The 19,987-nt window shown below is 38.7% G+C and overlaps 1 protein-coding gene across 2 annotated transcripts in view; it reads right to left on the minus strand.

Moving 5' to 3' along the window:
- disc1 (DISC1 scaffold protein) overlaps positions 1-19,987 on the minus strand; it is a 168,269-nt gene that overhangs the window by 76,001 nt on the left and 72,281 nt on the right. For both annotated transcript variants that reach the window (XR_011340101.1, XM_069885052.1), the window contains exons 6-8: positions 11,668-11,900; positions 8,385-8,439; positions 1,022-1,124 (exon numbers count right to left, since the gene is read on the minus strand). Coding sequence is in view for 1 of the 2 variants with exons in the window: in XM_069885052.1 (XP_069741153.1) it covers positions 1,022-1,124; positions 8,385-8,439; positions 11,668-11,900 (391 nt within the window). In the remaining variant the exon portion in view is untranslated. The remainder of the gene's footprint in view (positions 1-1,021; positions 1,125-8,384; positions 8,440-11,667; positions 11,901-19,987) is intronic.

The raw sequence follows: 19,987 nt of genomic DNA on the forward strand, positions 1-19,987 counted from the left end.
TGTAGGGTATCTGTGGGGAGGATTCACAGGTGTAAGGGCAGGCCAGCCCGTACAGTACATTCATACAAATAGCTATACAATGGTTCCACCAGAGAGAGAGACAGAGAGAGAGAGAGAGAGAGACAAAGAGAGACACACACACAGAGGCAGACAAAGAGACAGAGAGAGGAGGAGGGGAACAGAGAGTGAGATAAATGAGAAGAGAAACAGAGAGAAGAGACAGACAGACATAGGCAGACCGACAACGAGAGAGGAGTAGGGGGGTGAGGGAGGGAAGGGTGCAAGGTAGAGGCGGAGGGGCGCGAGGCAGAGAAGGGGAGGAGAGAGGGGCAGAGCAAGGCCGAGAGAGAGCGAGGCCGAGAGAGAGCGAGGCCGAGAGAGAGCGAGGCCGAGAGAGAGCGAGGCAGAGAATGCGAGGCAGAGAGAGTGCGAGGCAGAGAGAGAGCGAGGCAGAGAGAGAGCGAGGCAGAGAGAGAGCGAGGCAGAGAGAGAGCGAGGCAGAGAGAGAGCGAGGCAGAGAGAGAGCGAGGCAGAGAATGCGAGGCAGAGAATGCGAGGCAGAGAGAGAGAGAGTGCGAGGCAGAGAGAGAGAGAGAGCGAGGCAGAGAGAGAGAGAGAGCGAGGCAGAGAGAGAGAGAGAGCGAGGCAGAGAGAGAGAGAGAGTGAGGTAGAGAGAGAGAGAGCGAGGCAGAGAGAGAGAGCGAGGCAGAGAGAGAGAGCGAGGCAGAGAGAGAGAGAGAGAGAGAGTGCATGAGGTAGAGCGACCTAACGAAAACTGGAGAAGTCTATGCTATCTGGTTGAAGAGTGTCCAGACAGAATATTTTGTGTTGTTTCTCCAATTGACAGATGACCTCAGTTTGCCAGTCAACAGGCCACTTTCTCCAGCACTTTTGTCTATTGCACTATAATCACAGCATCTGCAGACTTTCCTGTTTAACTAAAAGCTTTTCAAAAACTTTTGCAATGAATGTTAAAATCACCAAAAAATATATATTTTGATTACATAAGTGCACAACTTACCCGTTATGGCTACTGTTTTGGCTTCCAAGAGAGTTGGAAGTTGTGCTTCAATATTGCTCACTCTCTTGCTTAAGTTGCTGCACAGCTTTTGACTGCTGCAGACCTGATTATGTAAAATGCAAGCTTATGAAAGTTAGACTGTAGTTATAAAAGTTCAATTTGCAGAGTTTTGTAAATCAATTTTTAAATTAGTCAACTGTATATCATTCCACAAAATCAAAAAAGTACAAGGACTCTCATATTTAAAACAATGTTGGAAGAGCTGAAGTGTGATAAAAATACAAAAAAAATGAAAAAGGCGCTGACAGATTTAACATTGGATCTCATAATAATTCTTGTCTGCCATTTCCTATCAATTTAGCAATGAGGTTGACAGGGTGAAGTACAAGAAAATGCTGGAAATACTCAGGTCAAACATCTGAACAAGAGAGAATGAGCAAGGACTCTGGGACCATGGCAAGAGCACTAAAGTGCCAATGAGGGAGTGAGAGAGATCATAGGCATGGAATGAGAATAATTGACAAGGTAAAGTTTAACAGTAAACTCAGAGCACATTAAAGACGGCTGAAAAAAAAGGAAGCATGAAAGAAAAAGCTCCATCAAAATTGTGATGAAGGAAAGAGAAACTGCTGATCGATAAGAGGTGCCTAAAGGCTTCTTGTAAATATTAGGTAGCAAGCCTTCTCCAGATGCACAAGGCATGCTGCTATCTTACAGCTGAACATTCCTGCCTACATTGTACCGCCACATTTCCCCAAGCCAATATATTGAATTTTTTAAAATAGGCTTTATATTTGATGAGTATTGCTCATGTCTCAACACTTGTATCCCAATCTATGAGATGATTAAAGTCATGTTCATTCCATTGCCAGTTTACATGTTCACCTCGTGCATCAAACAGACCATTTCTCTTCATGAATGAATGAATAATTACACTACTGTATTTTGCAGCAGATTTACCAACTGCTGCAAGAGAATGGTTGGAAGTACTTAAAGACAACCACCCAAGAATGGCATATTGTTGCTTCTCCTCAGCCAAGCATTCAAGACACAGATGCCAATGAAGTAAATTTGTTTCTAGAATCACTCTGAATCAAACAGGAATGAGACAATGGCAGTGCCATTTCGTTAAAGAACAGTATAATTAGTCTACACCCTCGTTCTTTCTCTATAGTTTGACAATTTTTCCTTTTAAAAGCTACCAATGAATTTGCTTTCATCATCCCTTTAATGAGACAATCTAAATTCATCAAAAACAACTTGAACATAAAGAAATTCTTCTCAATTTCTTTTGGTTTCTAATCATCCTAGCAATGGACAACTTTGTCTTTTTTAAATGCTTTAGAAGATAAATGCATGCAGGATATTACAGTAAAACTACAATAAATTGATTCCCTAAGAACTTGGATTGTGCAAAACTAGCAGATTATCCAGTTTATTAAATGTTACCTTTAAAACTAAAAAATGCTTTTATTTCATTTTTTTTTAATGTGAAACACTGGTATAATTAATTTTCAAGTAAACCAGGGAAATTTAAACAGAGCTAGAAATACACAAGTTCCCAGTTCCAACCACAAGCCAACCTGAATTTCTGATCCTTGTTGCTCCACCCCCAAACTATGACCCCAGCCCTGGCAACACTCCAGTGGCACAAATCACATCAGACTTGTGAAAGTTAAACGCCAAATTATCAGAGCTTCATAGTGCATCCTTGTATTTATTTATTTTTAGTTAATTTAAGATAAAGGTCTTTTAAATTCATTTACAGGGAAAGGGAATTAATTATTGCCCATGTCTATTGATTCCAAGAAGTTCTTCTTGATCTGTAATAAGTCTTCCTGATGAAGGTATTAACAATGCAGTTGGACTAGAATTTCAAGATTTAGTTCTAACAATGCTAAAATTATAATACATTTCCACGTAAAGAAGAATGCAAGTTGCAGAGGAACTTGCAGGTGGCAGAATTACCACATACCTGCTGCTGCACCTTGGCTCTGGTTGAATAATGGGATTTATTAGATGGTATGCACTGAAGCCTTATTGTGAATGTTTAGGGTAGGAGACAAGGGGACAAGAAAGTCATTTTAACTTGAGCTTGAGCATTGTTGGAGCTGTTCTCATCTAATGAGGTGGAGTATTCCTTTACACTCCAAATTTGCAACTTGTTGGTATTCTTTGGAGAGCAGCAGATGAATCATGTCACAGGGCGGCACAGTTAGCACAACACTGTTACAGTGCCAGCAATCGGGACTGGAGTTTGAATCCCATGCAGTCTGTAATGAATTTGTACATTCTCCCCAGGTCTGCATGGGTTTCCACCAGGGACCCAGGTTTCCTCCCACCATTCAAAACGTACCAGGGGTTGTAGGTCAATTGGGTGTATTTGTGTGGCACAGGCCGTAAGGGCCTATTATCTTGCTGTATGCCTAAACTTAATTTTTTTTTAAAAGAAGGGACATCTATAGTGATAACTTAGACCAAGAGCAGTGATTTCAACAAGCATTAATCTTTGTGTGAGAGACAAATTCCACCAAAGATGGCTGTTCCGTTAAACCTTATTCTCAAACCATTTTACAAAAAGGTAGAGTTTAACAGAGAGGCTGTTGTCAGAGTGGGGCTAGAGAAAGAGAGAGAAGTTAAAGAGCCTTTGTCTCAAAAGGCTTATACAAGAAGATGCTGAGGCCAAAGAAGCAACCAAGAAGGGCAAGATTTTCCTTTTGTTATTGTTGATTTGGTCTTGGTCACCCATGGTATAGTGCAGGAATTACAGTAGATATGGCAATGGAATGCTCCTCCTGTAGGATGTAGTAGGATCTCATGGAATTTCCATGATGACTATTCTTGTGGGAGCTGCGGCCAACTCCAGCTTCTGAAAGACCGTATTAAGGAACTGGAGTTGGGAGAACTAAGGATCATCTGGGAGGCAAAGCAAGACCTTTAATTAGGTGGTTACACCAAGAGAGGCAAGGGGAGAAAAAAGTCAGTGCAGGGTAACTATTTGGATATTGCAGAGGGAGATTAACTATCTGGGCCAGACAAATAGTACTGTGGGTGGCTCTGAACCACATAAGGGAAGGGTCAAGTCAGACAGAGCAATTGTCAGAGGGGTCTCAATAGTTAGGGGAACAGATTGGAGATTCTGCAGCCACAAGAAACACCAGAATTGCCTCCCAGGTTTTCGGATCCAGAATGTCTCTAAGCGGTTGCAGAATATTCTTGAAGGGGAAGGTGTACAGCCAAGGTCATGATATATATTGGTACCAATGACAGAGGAAGGAGTGGGTTAGAGGTCCTCCAAAGTAAGTTTAGGAAGTAAGGAAATAAGAGAAGAGCAGGACCTCCAAGGTGGTAACCTCTGGAGCACTCCTGGGACAACAACCTAAGGAAAGTCAGAACAGGAAGGTAGCACAGACAAATGAGTGACTGAGGAGATGAAGTAGGAGGCAAGGTTTCAAGTTCTTGCATCATTGGAACCTTTCTGAGAAAGCAGTGACCTGTACAAGTGGGACAGATTGCAGCTGAACTGGAAGAGAACCAATATCTGGGCATGGAGGTTTGCTAATGCTGTTGGGGGGAGGTTTAAACTCTATTTACAGGTGAGTGGGAACCAAAGGGAAGAGGCAGAGGAAGGCCCGGTAGGCATATATGAGGAGACAGCTGGTAGGGATTTGGTGTGGAGGGACAGGCAGAAAGAGCAAGATTGCAACCAGTGGGATAAGTTGCAATATAACATGGGCACAGTCAAAAAAGTAACAAACATAGGACTAAAGGATTTATATTTAAATACATGTAGCATAAGAAATAAAAGTGTAGACCAGCTATAGATTGACTGGTATGATGTTGTGGCCATCACAGAGTCGTGGCTAAAGGTTAAATGTTATTGGTAATTGAATGTCCAAGTGTATCAAAAGAATAAGCAGGTAAGCAGAGGGCGTGTCATGGCTTTATTGGTAAGGAAAAACATTAAATCATTAGAAAGAGGTGACATAGGATCAGAATAATTGTGGGTTGAGTTAAAAAATAGCAAGGGTAAAAGGAAGGTATGCACAGACCTCCAAACAGAAGCCGGGATGTGGACAACAAATTACAACAGCAAATAGAACAACAGCAGAGGGCAATGTTACAGTAGACATGGGGATTTTAACATTTTAACATGCAAGTAGATTGGAAAAATGGATTTGAACTGGATTTCAAGAGAGAAAATTTGTAGAATGCCAACAAGATAGTTTTTTGGAGTAGCTTGATGATGAGCCCCACCCCCCCCCCCACCCCGCCCCCCACCCAGGAGATCGGCTGTCCTGGACTGGGTGTCATGTAATGCACCAGTAATCAGAGACCTTAGGGTAAAGGAACCCAAAGGGGGCAGTGATCACAATGTGAAAAGTGTTCAATTTGAAATTTAACAAGGAGAAACTAAAGTCAGATGTGTCAGTATTTCAGTGGAGTAAAGAGAATTACTGTGAACTGAACAACAAATAGGTCCAAAATAACTTGGAAGGGGGTACTAGTCAGGAGGATGGCAGAGCAGCAATGGATAGAGTTTCTGCGAGAAATGAGGAATGTACAGGCTAGATGCATATCAAAAAAAGAGGAAATAGTCAAATGGAAAAATGTCACAACTGTGGTTGACAAGGGAAGTCAAATCCAACATAAAAGCAAAAGAGAGGGCATACAAGGAGCAAAGATTAGTGGGAAGGTAGAGGATTGGGAAGTTTTAAAAACTTACTTTAATTTGAATTTAGACACACAGCAAGGTTGCAGGCCATTTTAGCCCACAAGTCCATGCCACCCAATTTACACCCAATTAGCCTACACCTCCGGTACATTTGAATGGTGGAAGGGAACCGGAGCACCTGGGGAAACCCACGCAGACACAGGGAGAATGTACAAACTCCTTACAGACAGCGCAGGATTCAAACCCCGGTCCCAATTGCTGGCTCTGAAAAGGTGTTTTGCTGACTGTTCAACCAACCATGCTGCCCTACAAAAGGCCACTAAAAATCTCATAAGAACAATGGGTAGAAAAATGAATGCTACCAAACTGGCAGTGTGAACTGGTAAGTCTAAATGTGCATTGTATAATCCATTGAATAAAAGTGTTCACAATTATTATTTTTATTTCTTCTAAAGCAGTTTCTCCATTAAATTTATATACCTGGCAATTTCTCTTGCTATACTAACCAAGGAGAGGGAAAATTAAACCAAACTTTTTAAATGTTTCAAAGGTTATGATTTTTGTGATCTAAAAGATTGCATTAGGAATAAAAGTTCTTTATGATAACAACTTCAGGCATTATTATTAACAGCATTTGTCAAAAAAATATTTTGAGAGGAAATTTAATTTTAAGAGATGCTTTCAAAACAGGTCACTTTTGTTTGATTTATGAAAGTATTTCTCACTTTTAGGTTGTAGCAAGCCCCTCAAGTTCAATTTATTTAGTTTCTAAGGTAATCAATGAATAACAGTGCAAGAATGATTTTAAAGGACTTCTTTAAGCTTCTCTCTGCTCATATTCTCTCACAAACACATCTTAGCACTTTCATTTATATATCATTCCTGTAGTTTTGGGTGCCAAAACGTTTAACTGAAGAATTAATGTCAGAACGTAACAATTTAAGGCTAAGAATAATTCCATTATACATGAAAATTCTTTTTTTTAGAGTGAATACTTTCTGGAAGTACCTGGTTGAAGCCCCCAGTCTCACTACAGAAGTTAGACAATTTCAATATGTGGTTTCTTTACCACAATTTGTCCACCACCGTATCAATAGGTCAACTGAGGATGCCATTTCCATGGCACTTCACTCTGCATTGACCCACTTGGATAGCTCCAACTCTTATGTCAGAAGACTGTTCACTGATTGTAATTCAGCATTCAATGCTGTGATTTCCCTCTGATCACCAAACTTTGCAAGCTTGGTATCAGGTCATCCCTCTGTAAATGGACCTTGGACTTTCTGACTAACAGACCCCAATCTGTTAAGTTCAATAACCTCTTCTCTCCCAATCTCACCTTGAGCACTTGTGTGCCCCAGGAATGTATGCTGAGCCCTCTCCTGTATTCCCTTTTCTCCCATGACTGAGTTCCTGTATATAGTTCTAATTCCATAATCAAGTTTGCAGATGACACCACGGTGGTTGGCCTGATCAGAGGGGATGATGAGATGGTCTACAGGAATGAGGTCCAGCACCTGGCAACATGGTGAGCTGACAACAACTTGGCACCAAAGACCAAGGAGATCATTGTGGACTTCAGGCATGTTGGAAGCCACACTCATGCCCTTACCTATATCAATAGAGTTGTTGTGGAAGGTATCAAGCTTCAAATTCCTTCATGTCCATATTTCTGATGATCTCATCTAGTCCCTGAACTCCTCCATCCTGATCTAAAAGGCACACAGCACCTTTATTTCCTGAGGAGCATGAAGAAAGTACACCTGTCCCAGGATAGTGATGGACCATTGAGAGCATACTTACGTATGGCATCTCAGTGTGTCTGGCAATTGTCTTGTATTGGACCGTAAAGCACTTCAGCAGGTGGTGAAATCTGCCCAAGAGATTATCAGCATCCAATTGTCCACCATTGAGAACATTATCAGGAACGCTGTCTGGCAGGGCAAAGAGCAACATCAAGGATGCATCTCACCCTAACTTAGACGTTTTACTCTTCTTCCATCTGGTAGGCACTACAGAAGTCTTCACTCTCAAACCAACAGCTTCAAGAAGAGCTTTTTTTCCTCGAGGCTGTGACCCTGCTGAACCTTAAATCACAGTGTTGAGTGGTACTGCACTCACATTGTACTGTCAGTACTTTTATAATTGTTTGCTTGTTGAATGCGCTTGTTTTTATTTGCATATAGTTATATGCCCACCTCACTGACAAAAGGAGGAAAAACCCAACACCCAACCCCAACCAACCAATTTTCCCCTGCAACCGCTGCAACTGTGTCTGCCTGTCCCGCATTGGACTTGTCAGCCACAAACGAGCCTGCAGCTGACGTGGACATTTACCCCCTCCATAAATCTTCGTCCGTGAAGCCAAGCCAAAGATAGTTATATGTATATAGCACTATTTTTAAAATTCTGGTTGGATGCTAATAATATTTCATTGGTTTTGAATTTTACTTGGCACACTGACAATAAAGTTGATTCGATTCTTTAGTCATGCCATTCTGGATTATGCACATTCAATGCAGCTACTGCACTTCACAATACTATTTATCAAAATAATTTTCTTTTACGTTTAGTTTACAAAAACAAACTCAAGAAAAAAAATCACATGGTGAAAACTAACATTAGGCGCCAAAGAGAATCATCCAGTAAAAAGGAAAATTTTGTATTAGGAAATATTATTGTACTTACCTTGGCAGCAGCTCTTTTTAAAGCAATACTTAGAGAATGTTCTCTTCTCTGAAGCCTAATAAAAGAAATTTATAATTAACACACATCATCTTTCATCCATAAGAGGATGTTTTATTATTTTATGATCAAGACTACTCATTACTGGAAATAAAAAAGGTTTTAAAAGCATTTCTGGTAGAGAAAAGACATGGAATAAGTTAACAAATTATTTGTTTTTTTTAACAAGTTGTAAGATAAAAAAAATAATCAGTCCTATTAATTCAATTGCACTTACATCCAGGTTCGTTCCAAACTGGATTAGCTAGCTCCCAAACTGATTCTGAATCCCAGCCCCATCATCTTCCTGAACATTACCTTCTCATTAAGGGGTAAAACACAGGATCCTGTTAACACCGTGGTTAAGTGAGAAAACACAAATGCTGGAGGAACTCAGCAGGTCAAACAGTGCTTTATGTAGCAAAGGTGAAGATACATAAAGGCACTGTTTGATCTGCTGAGTTTTACCTTCTCATTAATGTCTTCAACCAACTCTCCAAATATTCCCTCCAAATTAAAGATCATCTCAATATCACTAATCTTTCTTTTCCTCACTGCATTCGCAATTCTCTCTACCAACAAATTCATTGCCCTACTCAATAAAGGTGAAGCTTCAATAACAACAAATAAAAAAAGTCCATTCTGTTGCATTTGATTTGGGTTTCATGTGCGTGGAATACCAAAAAACAAAAGCAACACATTCCCAATGTAAATAATCTTGTCTAAATTGGCCTTGCTATACAATCCAAAAGTGCCACCGGACTAAAAAATGTTTTTCTCCCCGTGCAGATACCAAAAATATGGACATCATAAGCTCAGCAAGCCATTGGACAAACTCTACTGTTTTTGCAATGAATTTTGAGTGCAGAGCTCATAACAGTAGTCTGAGTATTATATGGAAAATTATTTAAAAATAATATTGCTAATTCATTGAGATGTTTCAAATTTCTATGAACCAGATACAGTATTTGTGGTCAACATGATAAAAAGCAACAAAATTAGCTATCCATATAAATACTTGGATTGTCTATATTATAAGCTACTCATTCAGCAGGCTTTCATATCTCAATATTATTATTCACATCAGGCTTTTAATTGAAGCCTCAATAATGTGTTAGGATCAGAGGTTATGCAGCAGTATGCATCTCTAATAATACATAATCTACACCAGCATTTCAACTATACTCACCTACTGCAGTCTGGTTTCACAGGGAAAACTTGCATGCCTTAAAATCACATTGGATATCCCTTGCAGTACAGAGCATTTTGATGCTGTGACTTTCTGAGAGTGATATTTCTATCTAGTGTGGTGGGGGCAGGAGAAGGGAGGAATGTTCTGAAGGTCCCAAATGATAAAAGGTAAAGAGTAATAAAAAATAAAAGATAAAAAGTAAAGAGCACATATTAAGTGCACATATATCACTGTTATATGCTACAATCAGTACTCCAGATACATCTACAAATAGAACATTAGCATTTCAGGTCAACGACCATTGGCCTGATATCCCATTGATATGTTCTACTGAAAAGTAATAATCTTAAAATATTTATCTCTCCATAGATGCTTCACACCTACTGCATATTTCCAGCATTTTGTTTTTATTTCAGACAGAACATTCATTACCATTAGGGAATATAAATAGTGATGGCCCAATGAGTCTCTTCCTATCTTAGATGCCCATCTCTATCTCAGATGTATTAGGAGTTGTAGCCAGAGCTGTAAAAAGAAACTATTATTGAACCTGGCAAGTTTCCAATGTAAAAGGCCCTCTTTTTTTTTCTGGAACACTTATTGCAGGCAACTCTAGCTTAGAATATTAAGGGAGAAGTTACTTTCAATATATTCTGTAATATCATGGCTGACATTGTGCATGTGATCATTTGCAATGTATAGTTTCTTGACAAGAAACAAAATAGCAAGTACAAGTGTAGAGGTATTTGTATGTATTAATTGGTGGACTAGATGTGTGAGCATTGCAGATGATTGTGTTTGAAACAGAGTAAGTGAATCACAGTTCAAATTTGAGCTATCACCTTGATAATATCTTAGGCCACAGTATTCTTGTAGCATTGCTTCCACGTGTTAAGTGAAACTCTCGTGCTCTCATCTCTTGCCAGCTCAATAGCTATGAGAAACTTAGCATCCCTGGTGCAGAGAATCTGCTTTCTGTGTTTCAATTCATTCGTAGAGATAATTATGATTATAATTGGAAAAACATGCTACCTCCTAGGCTGTACCTCTCTGTCTGCAACTATATTTCCAACAATGCTGTGATATTTAAGGGCTGGAGCCTTGTTTTCAATTGTTCCATAGAATGCTGGCAGGTGTGCTGAATTCAATGACTAATTGTGAGGATCTGCACATGACCATTTAAAGATATCAATAGGCTTTCCAGTTGTACCTTAATAAAATGATGATAGTTTATCCAACTTTGCCTTCTCCTTTCTTGCACTTACTATTGCCACATTCCCACCCATTCATGATATCTCCCTTTTTGGGGCAGAGTTGATACCCAAATTTTTATTGTTGTATTTAACCTCATATCCTCACCTTCTCCACCCCTGCATCTGTCCTTTTTTTTTCCCCCTGGTCATTTGCGTAGATCCTTCCTTCCTCTCTCATTTTCTCACTCTTCCCTCCCCCTTCTCAAGTCAAAGAGTGACAACTTTGTCTGGGTCACCTAGGCCCTACACTGAAATTCTTTCTCCTTGAACACTTCACCTCTCTTCGTTTACTATTGAAACCTTTCATGATATTTACCCCTTTGAAGGGCTTCTGATCAGTTCTTAATCTTTCTTGCATTTGCTGCTTTTCTTTTAACATCTTTAGAGTCATTAATTTTTAAGTGAAAGATGTTTATATAAGCATAGCTTGTTGCTGCCATTCTCTTATGGATTCCCTTTTCTATTCTTCCTACAGAAAAGTGCTAAAATTCCGTATTTGATGATTTTACAGATGGATGACAATGATCTCATACTATTATTTAAAATGTAAATTGTATATTTTCAGTGAGTTGACCATCACCAAAGGAAAATACTTGGAATTTATTTTGAGCAGGTTATGAGTCTCTGTTCTGCACAAAATAATTGTGTTATGTATCCAAATACAGAAAGCTAATTCAAGGTATTTCACCAAAAGAGAAATATGCTATAGAATCTAAATTAGAAATGCATATAGGTTTTTTGTTCATAAAATTTTCAAGTGACTGGCTTGACTTTCAATACAAAAACACTAATATTATTATACCTTTTTATATCCTCAGGCAATTCTGCATTGAGGATCACTTTATTTCTTAATGGTAAAACATCCTCTAGCATCTTCTGCAGATCACGTAATTCACTCGCTGATGCTGTTGGTAAGGAAATTAGTTCACAATCACATGACTCTATTCGTCTGCTTCCTTCTTCTATTTCTAAACTCAGCTGACGGTCTCTGGCTTCCAACAAAGCAAGTCGTTCCTTCATATCAGCAATTTCTCTCTGGTTTTGAAATAAAATACGTTATTAATTATTTGTGGGTAACTGAAATTGAAACTACATTTCAGAGAAAAATCCATGTCAAGAATATCAGAAATGTAACAATCATTTGAAAGCATGAAAATTAGAATTCAGTTTGCAGTTACTTTATTCTGATTTTTCCCATGTGTTTTATAGTTCACTATTCTCCTCCTCCATTTTGCAATTATTTTATAAACAATTTCTGGTAGAAACAATGTATGTAAAGAATAGGGGTCAAGCTAGTCAGATTGCATGGAAAATATCATGTGGATTCACAGTGGCGTATGCTTTGACATCTGGCACTGATCAAGAACGTATGAATGGAAGTTTTACTTTGTCTGGGTGTTTGCTTCTCAGTATCAGATTGCAATCTACTGTGATAACTGATATGCAACAGTTTGTCACTTAAATTAAAGCCAAATCTAAGTTTTTCATATCAATTGTTTGAAATTTAATAATAGACAACCTCTTTCAGTATCTCCTCTGCATCCAACTCCAAGTGCAAACATTTCATGGGTTTTCCTCCATCAAACTGAACTTCCCAGAATAAAAGCCCTTGCCCTAGTTATCAATTTTCTCTAATTTTCTTCCTGCCTCTCCTCCTACTTTCTCTAAAGCTAATTTCATTCAAAAGATCCATTATCTGCTCACTTGACCAGAGCCCTAGCTTATTTATGGCCTTACTGCCCCTTCCACATTATCTTATTGTTCAGACATTCTCTCTCCTCAGTTATAAATCTAACTTCAAAATAAAACCAAGGCCCCTATCAAACTCCCAGTCCCCCCAAGTTCTTGAATCTGCTAATAGTCTCTCAAATCATTTACAATATTCCAAAAGCACCAATTCTGAATCTCACAGGTGAAAACGCCCTTAAAGTCACAATAACAGCTAATGTATCTGTCACCATAGTACCTACTTGTCCTTCTCGATGTGCTAGAAGACTCTGACATAGTTGATCACACTCTCCTCCTCTATTGTCCATCCAGGTGGGACCATATTCACTGACTTATGAAATATGACTGCCAAGTACCCCTGACGATGTCATTATCCAGACTGTATACATCTACTTTGTTACATCAATCCACTCTGCAACTACTTCAGTCCATCAGCTTTACTGTTTCTAGACACATTTCCTCTAGTTCCTTCTCAGTTGGTATCCTATTGTAATACCTTCACCCACCTTGTGGATGGGAGTGGAATCTCCACTGAGGTCTGGTTGTGAGGACTTGGAATCTGTAGCTTCAATTTTGAATAAACCTGTGGCAACGAAAACGGGATTATGTTTTCAAAATTTAGCTTGCCTGTTTGGTTGGAAGGGCAAGGGATACCAGGAAAGGTATTTTGGATGTTTTTGAACAGCTAAAAGCTGAAAGATTGGTTTTTCAAATTTTGAAAGCACCTGCTGAGGCAGAGCCAGGCCCAGATCCAGTGATTTCTTCGGAAGGCTCAGCGAGTTTCAACAAAATCAGGAGACATTCACCACTTATGTGGAAAAGTTAGATATATTCTTCGCTGCAAATTATATTGTTGAATTAGAGGGCTCTAAAGCAGAGATAGTACAGGAAATTTAAGCTATTGTCCAGAAAAATGGCTATTTTCTGACTGAAATGGAACCTGCTGTTTATGAGACATTGAAAAACCAAAAGATACGGTATTGAAAGACATTTTTACAAAGCTAACTGAACATTATGACCCCAAACCATTGGAAATAGCTGAGAGCTATAGATTCAGTACTCCATGCCAACTGCCAGAAGAGGACATAAGGACATAATGTTGCAATTATGGCCTTTTTCAAGATCGTGCCTTATGAGATTGCTTTGTATGTGGACTGAAAATTGAGAGGATTCGAAGTAAGTTAATGACTATGTCCAATCTGACAATTGACATAACCTGTTCCATGACTTCGTCCATGGACCTCGCAGAGAAGGGTTCCCAGGAGGTGAGAACGAGTCAATGTCAACCAGCAGGTGAAGTGAACAGGCTTCAGTCGAGCAAGCCGATGCACCTAGAGTCAGCAAAGAATGAAAGTTGCCAAAAAGCAGCAAAGTGTCGATGCTAGCATGTTATAGATGTTTAGGGGCTCATGTGGCGAAGTTTTGCCTTTTCCTAAGGGAAGAATGCTATGTTTGTCACAAAATTGGTCACCTGACAAAGGCCTGTCACCAGGAGAAAAAAAGGCCAAGGGAACATAACAACGAAGAATCACCAGTCACTGCACTTGGTACAGGAACCAACAACAGATGTTGAGCCATTAAGCCTGTATACTATATACATCAACTCTACATGTCACACAGATTGGGTCCCAAATATGACCAGACTAGTTGAATTAAATGGAGAATCAGTTATGATGCATATTGACACTGGCACATCAGTCAGCGTCATACCCGAATCGGTACATTGTCATAAGCTGAGCCAGCTCCCTTTGGATGGGAAGTGGGCTGAGCTAAGTTATGGAGGAGAAAGAATTCCCATTTTTGAAAGCATACTTATGCCTATTTGTTATGAGAGTCAGCATGCAGTTGCCCTTAGTAGTGGTGAAGGGAGAAAAACCAGCCCTGCTAGGAAGAAATTGGCTGCAGGAAATAAAGTTTAATTGGAATATGATTTTCCACGTTTGCAAGTTCAAGTGCCCAGATGATGTCATCTGGCGCCATTCCAAGGTGTTCAGCGATGAAGAAGAGCCAATTTCAGGATACCAAGCAGAAGTTTGCATAAAACCCAATACAACTCCAGTGCATTATAAAACTCGTTCTGTATCATATCCACTAAAGGACAAAGTTGACAATGAACTAAAAAGACTCAAGTCAGAGAACATTATCTCCAAAGTAGATAGTAGGGCATGGGCAACCCCCATTGTTGTTGTACCAAAGTCAGATGGTAATACAAGAATTTGTGGAGATTTTAAGTTAACAGTAAATAGAGTGCTGGATGGTAGTATTCCAGATACTCTGCCAACGGCAGTTTTGACAAAGGCTCAGTTGAGTACTTAGGGCACAGGATAGACAAGGAAGGTTTACACCCATCAAGTGTAAGGTTGATGCGATAAAAGAAGCACCATCCCCTCACAACATCTTAGAGCTCAGATCCTTTTTAGGGTTAGTAAACTACTATGGCAAGTTCATGAAAAATTTGTCAACAATTTTGTATTCTCTAAATGAGCTCTTAAAAGAGGTGAAATTGAAGTGGACGTGCTTTTGTGAGGAAGTTTTCATACAGTGTAAAGCACAATTAGTTGAGGGTAAATTGCTGGTACATTATGATGTGAGTAAGCCAATGAAGCTAGCATGTGATGCTTCGCCCTATGGGACAGGTGCAATAATTTCTCATGTACTAGAAAATGGGGAAGAAAGACCCATTTTGTTTGCATCTAGGACCCTTAATGCTAGTGAGAAAAACGATGCACAGATAGAGCGAGAAGCTCTTGCTTTGACCTTTGGTGTTAAAAGGTTCCACAAATACCTTTATGGTTGTAAATTCACTAAAGAGACAAATCACAAGCCCTTAACAACAATTCTACATCCTCAGGCACAGGTACCAACATTAGCTGTCACCAGGATGCAGAGATGGGCATTGATATTGTCCGTTTGTCAGTATGACACTCAGTATCGCAAGTCAATGGAACACAGCAATGTTGATTACCATTAGAATCTGATGTTGTTCCAAATAAAAGTGATGTGTTCTACTTTTCATATGTAGAAGAGTTGCCTGTCACATCAGAAGACATTAGTAAGGCTATACGCATAGCCAGAGTTTTGTCAAGAGTATAAGAGTATATCTCAAATGGTTGGCCAATAATCAGTTGTCTGAATTACAGTCAAAAATCAAGCCATTCTTTGTGCGTAGTAATGAAATGTAAGTAGACCAGGGTTGTGTCATGTTGGGAGCTAGGGTGGTTATTCCGCTGAGATAGAGACCACAATTACTAAGAGATCTACATGAACAACATCTGGGGATGTGTTTGACAAAGAGTTTAGCTTGATACAGATAGAGCAGTGTATCAAAGAGCATAGTACATGTCAGTCAGTTGGAAAGAATCCACCAACAGTTCCTCTACAACCATGGATTTGGCCTATTAGGGTGTGGCAAAGAGTGCACATAGACTTTACCGAGTTAGAGGGGCAGAAATTGTTCATTGTGATTGATAGTCATTTAAAGTGGGTTGAGGTGTTTCCGATGGCAAAACTATGTCCAGCAAAACAATGGATGTGTTGCGGGGTTTGTTTGCATCCTGTGGATTTCCAGAGGAAGTCGTATCCGATGATGGACCTGAGTTTGTTCAGTTCCTGAAAAATAATGGTGTAAAACACACTAGAGTACCCCGTACCATCCTGCTTCAAATGGAGCAGCAGAACGCACAGTACAAATTGTGAAACGTGCATTGATCAACCAGATGTTGGATCCAAATCTTAGAAAGAATCAGTTGTCATTGGGTCACAAACTTGCCAATGTTCTGATCACATATCGAAATACACTTCACACTACTACTGGTCAGACACCAGCAGAATTGTTTTTGAAGAGAACCCCAAGGACAAGATTCTCTTTGTTAAAACCAAATTTAGCTTAAACAGTGGAAAGGAAACAAGAGAAACAAAAATCAAACCATGACAGATGTAGGGTCAAAGAAAGGAGTGTAGAGGTGAACCAAAAAGGGAAGGTGAAAAACCATCACTACAAATGGATGAAGTGGTTACCTGGAAGAGTTCTGAGAAAATTAGGACCACAAACATACTTAGTCAAGATGTTTGTAATGGAATAGTCAGAAAAGTACACATTGATCATGTGATGCCTATGCAAACACAAGATTGGCAACCAAATCAATTGCAGGTAGATGAATCATATGAGTCAGACATTGAGGTTATAAGTCAGATACCAACAATAGGTGAATCAGAAATGGTACTAGAAAGTACAATGGGAAATGTTGAGGGTTCACATCATGATGAATGAAGTGTTGGTAATAGTCAAACAGGTTTGACTAATGAACAACGACAAGGTCAAATTTTGACTATCTAAAAGGAGTCCAAGTAGTTCAAAAGTGTCATGAACTTTTGGTCAGGGAAGATATCCAGACAGGAAAAGAAAACCAGTTGAAAAGTTAAATCTCGGAAAGAAAACCTCAGAAATGATACAAAGATTTTTGTTGTCATCCATTGACAGGTCATTGTCAAAGACCAACATGTACATATTTCAAAAATGTAAACAAACATGTAACTTTTTAAGGTGGGAGGAGTTGTAATGCCTCTACCCCCTAGCTCCTCCTTGTGAATGGGAGTGGAATCTCCACTGAAGTCTGGTTGTGAGGACTTGGAATCTGTAGCCTCCATTTTGAATAAACCTGTGTGTTTATCTCTGTGAGTATATTACACCTATTTCTTACCTTCATAAAGTAAGCTACCTCATTTTATATAACTCTCTCAAATTTCCCCATTCTCTGATACTCCAGTCCTAACCTATTTAATCTTTCCCTATAACTTGAATCCTCCAGTTCTGGCAACATCCTTGTACGTTTACTCAACACTCCTTCAATCTTATTGATAGCTTTCTTGTATTAGATGACCAAAACTGCATAAATAGTCCAAATTTACCCTCATTAATGTCTGTTACAATGTCAACAACCCAACTCCTGTACTTAATACTTTGATTTATGAAGGCCAATGTGCTAAAAGCTCTCTTTATGACCCTGTGATGCACCTTGCATGGAATTATTTATCTGTATTCCCAGATATCTCTGTTCTACTGAACTTCACATTGCTCTACCATTTACTGTGCAAATCCTACCCTCATTTGACATTCCAAAGTGCAACACCTTACACTTGTCAACATTAAATTCCATTTTCCAGCCTATTTTTTTCTAGATGGCCCAGATGCCACTGCTAGCTCTGCAAATGTGCCAATTCAATTTGCCACATTATCAATCAGATTGTCAACAGATAGACATCAGTGAACCCAGCACTGATCCATGAGGCACACCATTAGTCGCTGGCTCCAGTCAGAGAAGCAATCCTCCACTACTACTCTCTGATTCCTTTATAAAACCAATGTCTAATCCAATTTATTACCTCATCCTGAATAGCGAGCAACTAAACCTTGACCAACTTCCCATGTGGGATCTTTAGTAAGTCAAGTATAAAGACTTACTAAAGTCCATGTAGACACCATCTACTGCCTTTTCTTCACAAACTTTTATGGTGACCTAATGAAAAACTCCTCAAGATTGGTTAGATATGATCTACCATGCACAAAAGTATGCTGATTATCTCTAATCACCCCTTGTCTATCCAAGAGTGTGTGTGTGTGTTTATATAAATAATATACACATGTATGTACACACATATACAGTATATATATATATATATATATATATATATACATTTCTAATATATATTTGTGCATGCATGTCTGTTCTCCATGCAAATCAATATGGAGCACTCTAGAAATGTCCAAGGGGTAACATTTGATGCTGAATGTCATAACCTCATTGAATTTAACTTTTAAGGTCATATGAAGTTCAAAAGTGTTTTTGACCAGTTTGCATAAACTTGCATTTCTGTTTACTATAATTGTGGAAGCATTTGATGCTGAATGACATGACCACATTTAATTAAACAATTAAGGTCATATGAAGTTCAAAAGTTCAAAAAATATTTTGAACGTACCAGAACCACCTCATTTGGTTATAATACTGTGCATCAATGTACATTCAGAATAAAAACAAGTGGCCAAACACAGTTGTTTCAACTGTCTAGTCAACAACTGAGTTTTTTATTTCCCAGGCAATGCTGGGTATCATATATATTATAAAATTTGATAGAACCTAATCACTATATTAGCCTCCCTCAAGGTCCAAGGGAATATCTTGTCAGGCCCACCTCTATTTGCCTCAAGACCAGAGAAATATATTAACTGGATTAAAGCATTTTATAAGGGACCATTGGCAAAAATGACAGTAAATGGATATATATCAAACCAATTTAAATTAAGCAGATCAACAAGGCAGGGATGTCCACTATCTCTCTCACTGTTCGCGTTAGCTATAGAACCACTAGCAGAACTGATAAGAACAGAAAATAAAATAAGAGGGATAAAAATAAAAGAGAAGGAATATAAAATCAGTCTTTTTGCAGATGACGTTATAATATACTTAACAGAACCAGAAATATCAATAAAAGAATTACATAAGAAATTGAAGGAATATGGAGAAGTATTGGGGTACAAGATCAATGCAAATAAAAGTGAAGCAATGCCAATGAATAATGTGGATTTCACAAAGTTTAAGGAAAAATCACCATTTAGATGGCAAACACAAGCAATTCGATACCTAGGTATACAACTAAATAATAATCTCGGCCATCTATATAAACTAAATTATCAGCCATTAATGAAAAAATTACAAGACGACTTAGAGCACTGGAAAAACTTACCACTAACACTGATAGGAAGGATAAACTGTATTAAAATGAACATCTTCCCAAGGATATAATACCTATTTCAATCATCACCTAACAGAGAAATTCTTCAAGGAGCTGAAGAAAATAATAAGGAAATTCTTATGGAAAGGGGGGAAATCGAGGATAGCACTAGATAAATTAACAGAATGGTACAAACAAGGAGGCTTACAACTACCAAACTTTAAGAATTATTATAGAGCAGCACAATTAAGATACCTATCAGATTTTTTTCAAACAAGGGAAAAACCAGATTGGACCAGATTAGAGCTAGATAAAATAGGGGAGAAGATACCTGAGCATATATTCTATAAGTGGGATTAAAAATTGGTGCAACGTAGGAATTCACCAGTATTACACCATCTGCTCAACATTTGGAAGAAGATTCACGTAGAAAGGAATAAAATAAATTATCAACTACCAAAATTAATATTGACACAAAATCAACTAATCCCTTTCACAATAAATAACCTTTCCTTCAGAGAATGGGAGAGAAAAGGGATCAAAAGAATAGAAAATTGTTTTTCGGGAAATAAATTATTATCTTTTGAACAAATGAAGGACAAATATAACTCACGATACAAGGTTTGCATACCACCAACTGAAAACCTACTTGAAGGACAAAT

The sequence above is a fragment of the Narcine bancroftii genome, chromosome 6 (assembly GCF_036971445.1).
Source record: "Narcine bancroftii isolate sNarBan1 chromosome 6, sNarBan1.hap1, whole genome shotgun sequence".
Classification (NCBI taxonomy): domain Eukaryota; kingdom Metazoa; phylum Chordata; class Chondrichthyes; order Torpediniformes; family Narcinidae; genus Narcine; species Narcine bancroftii.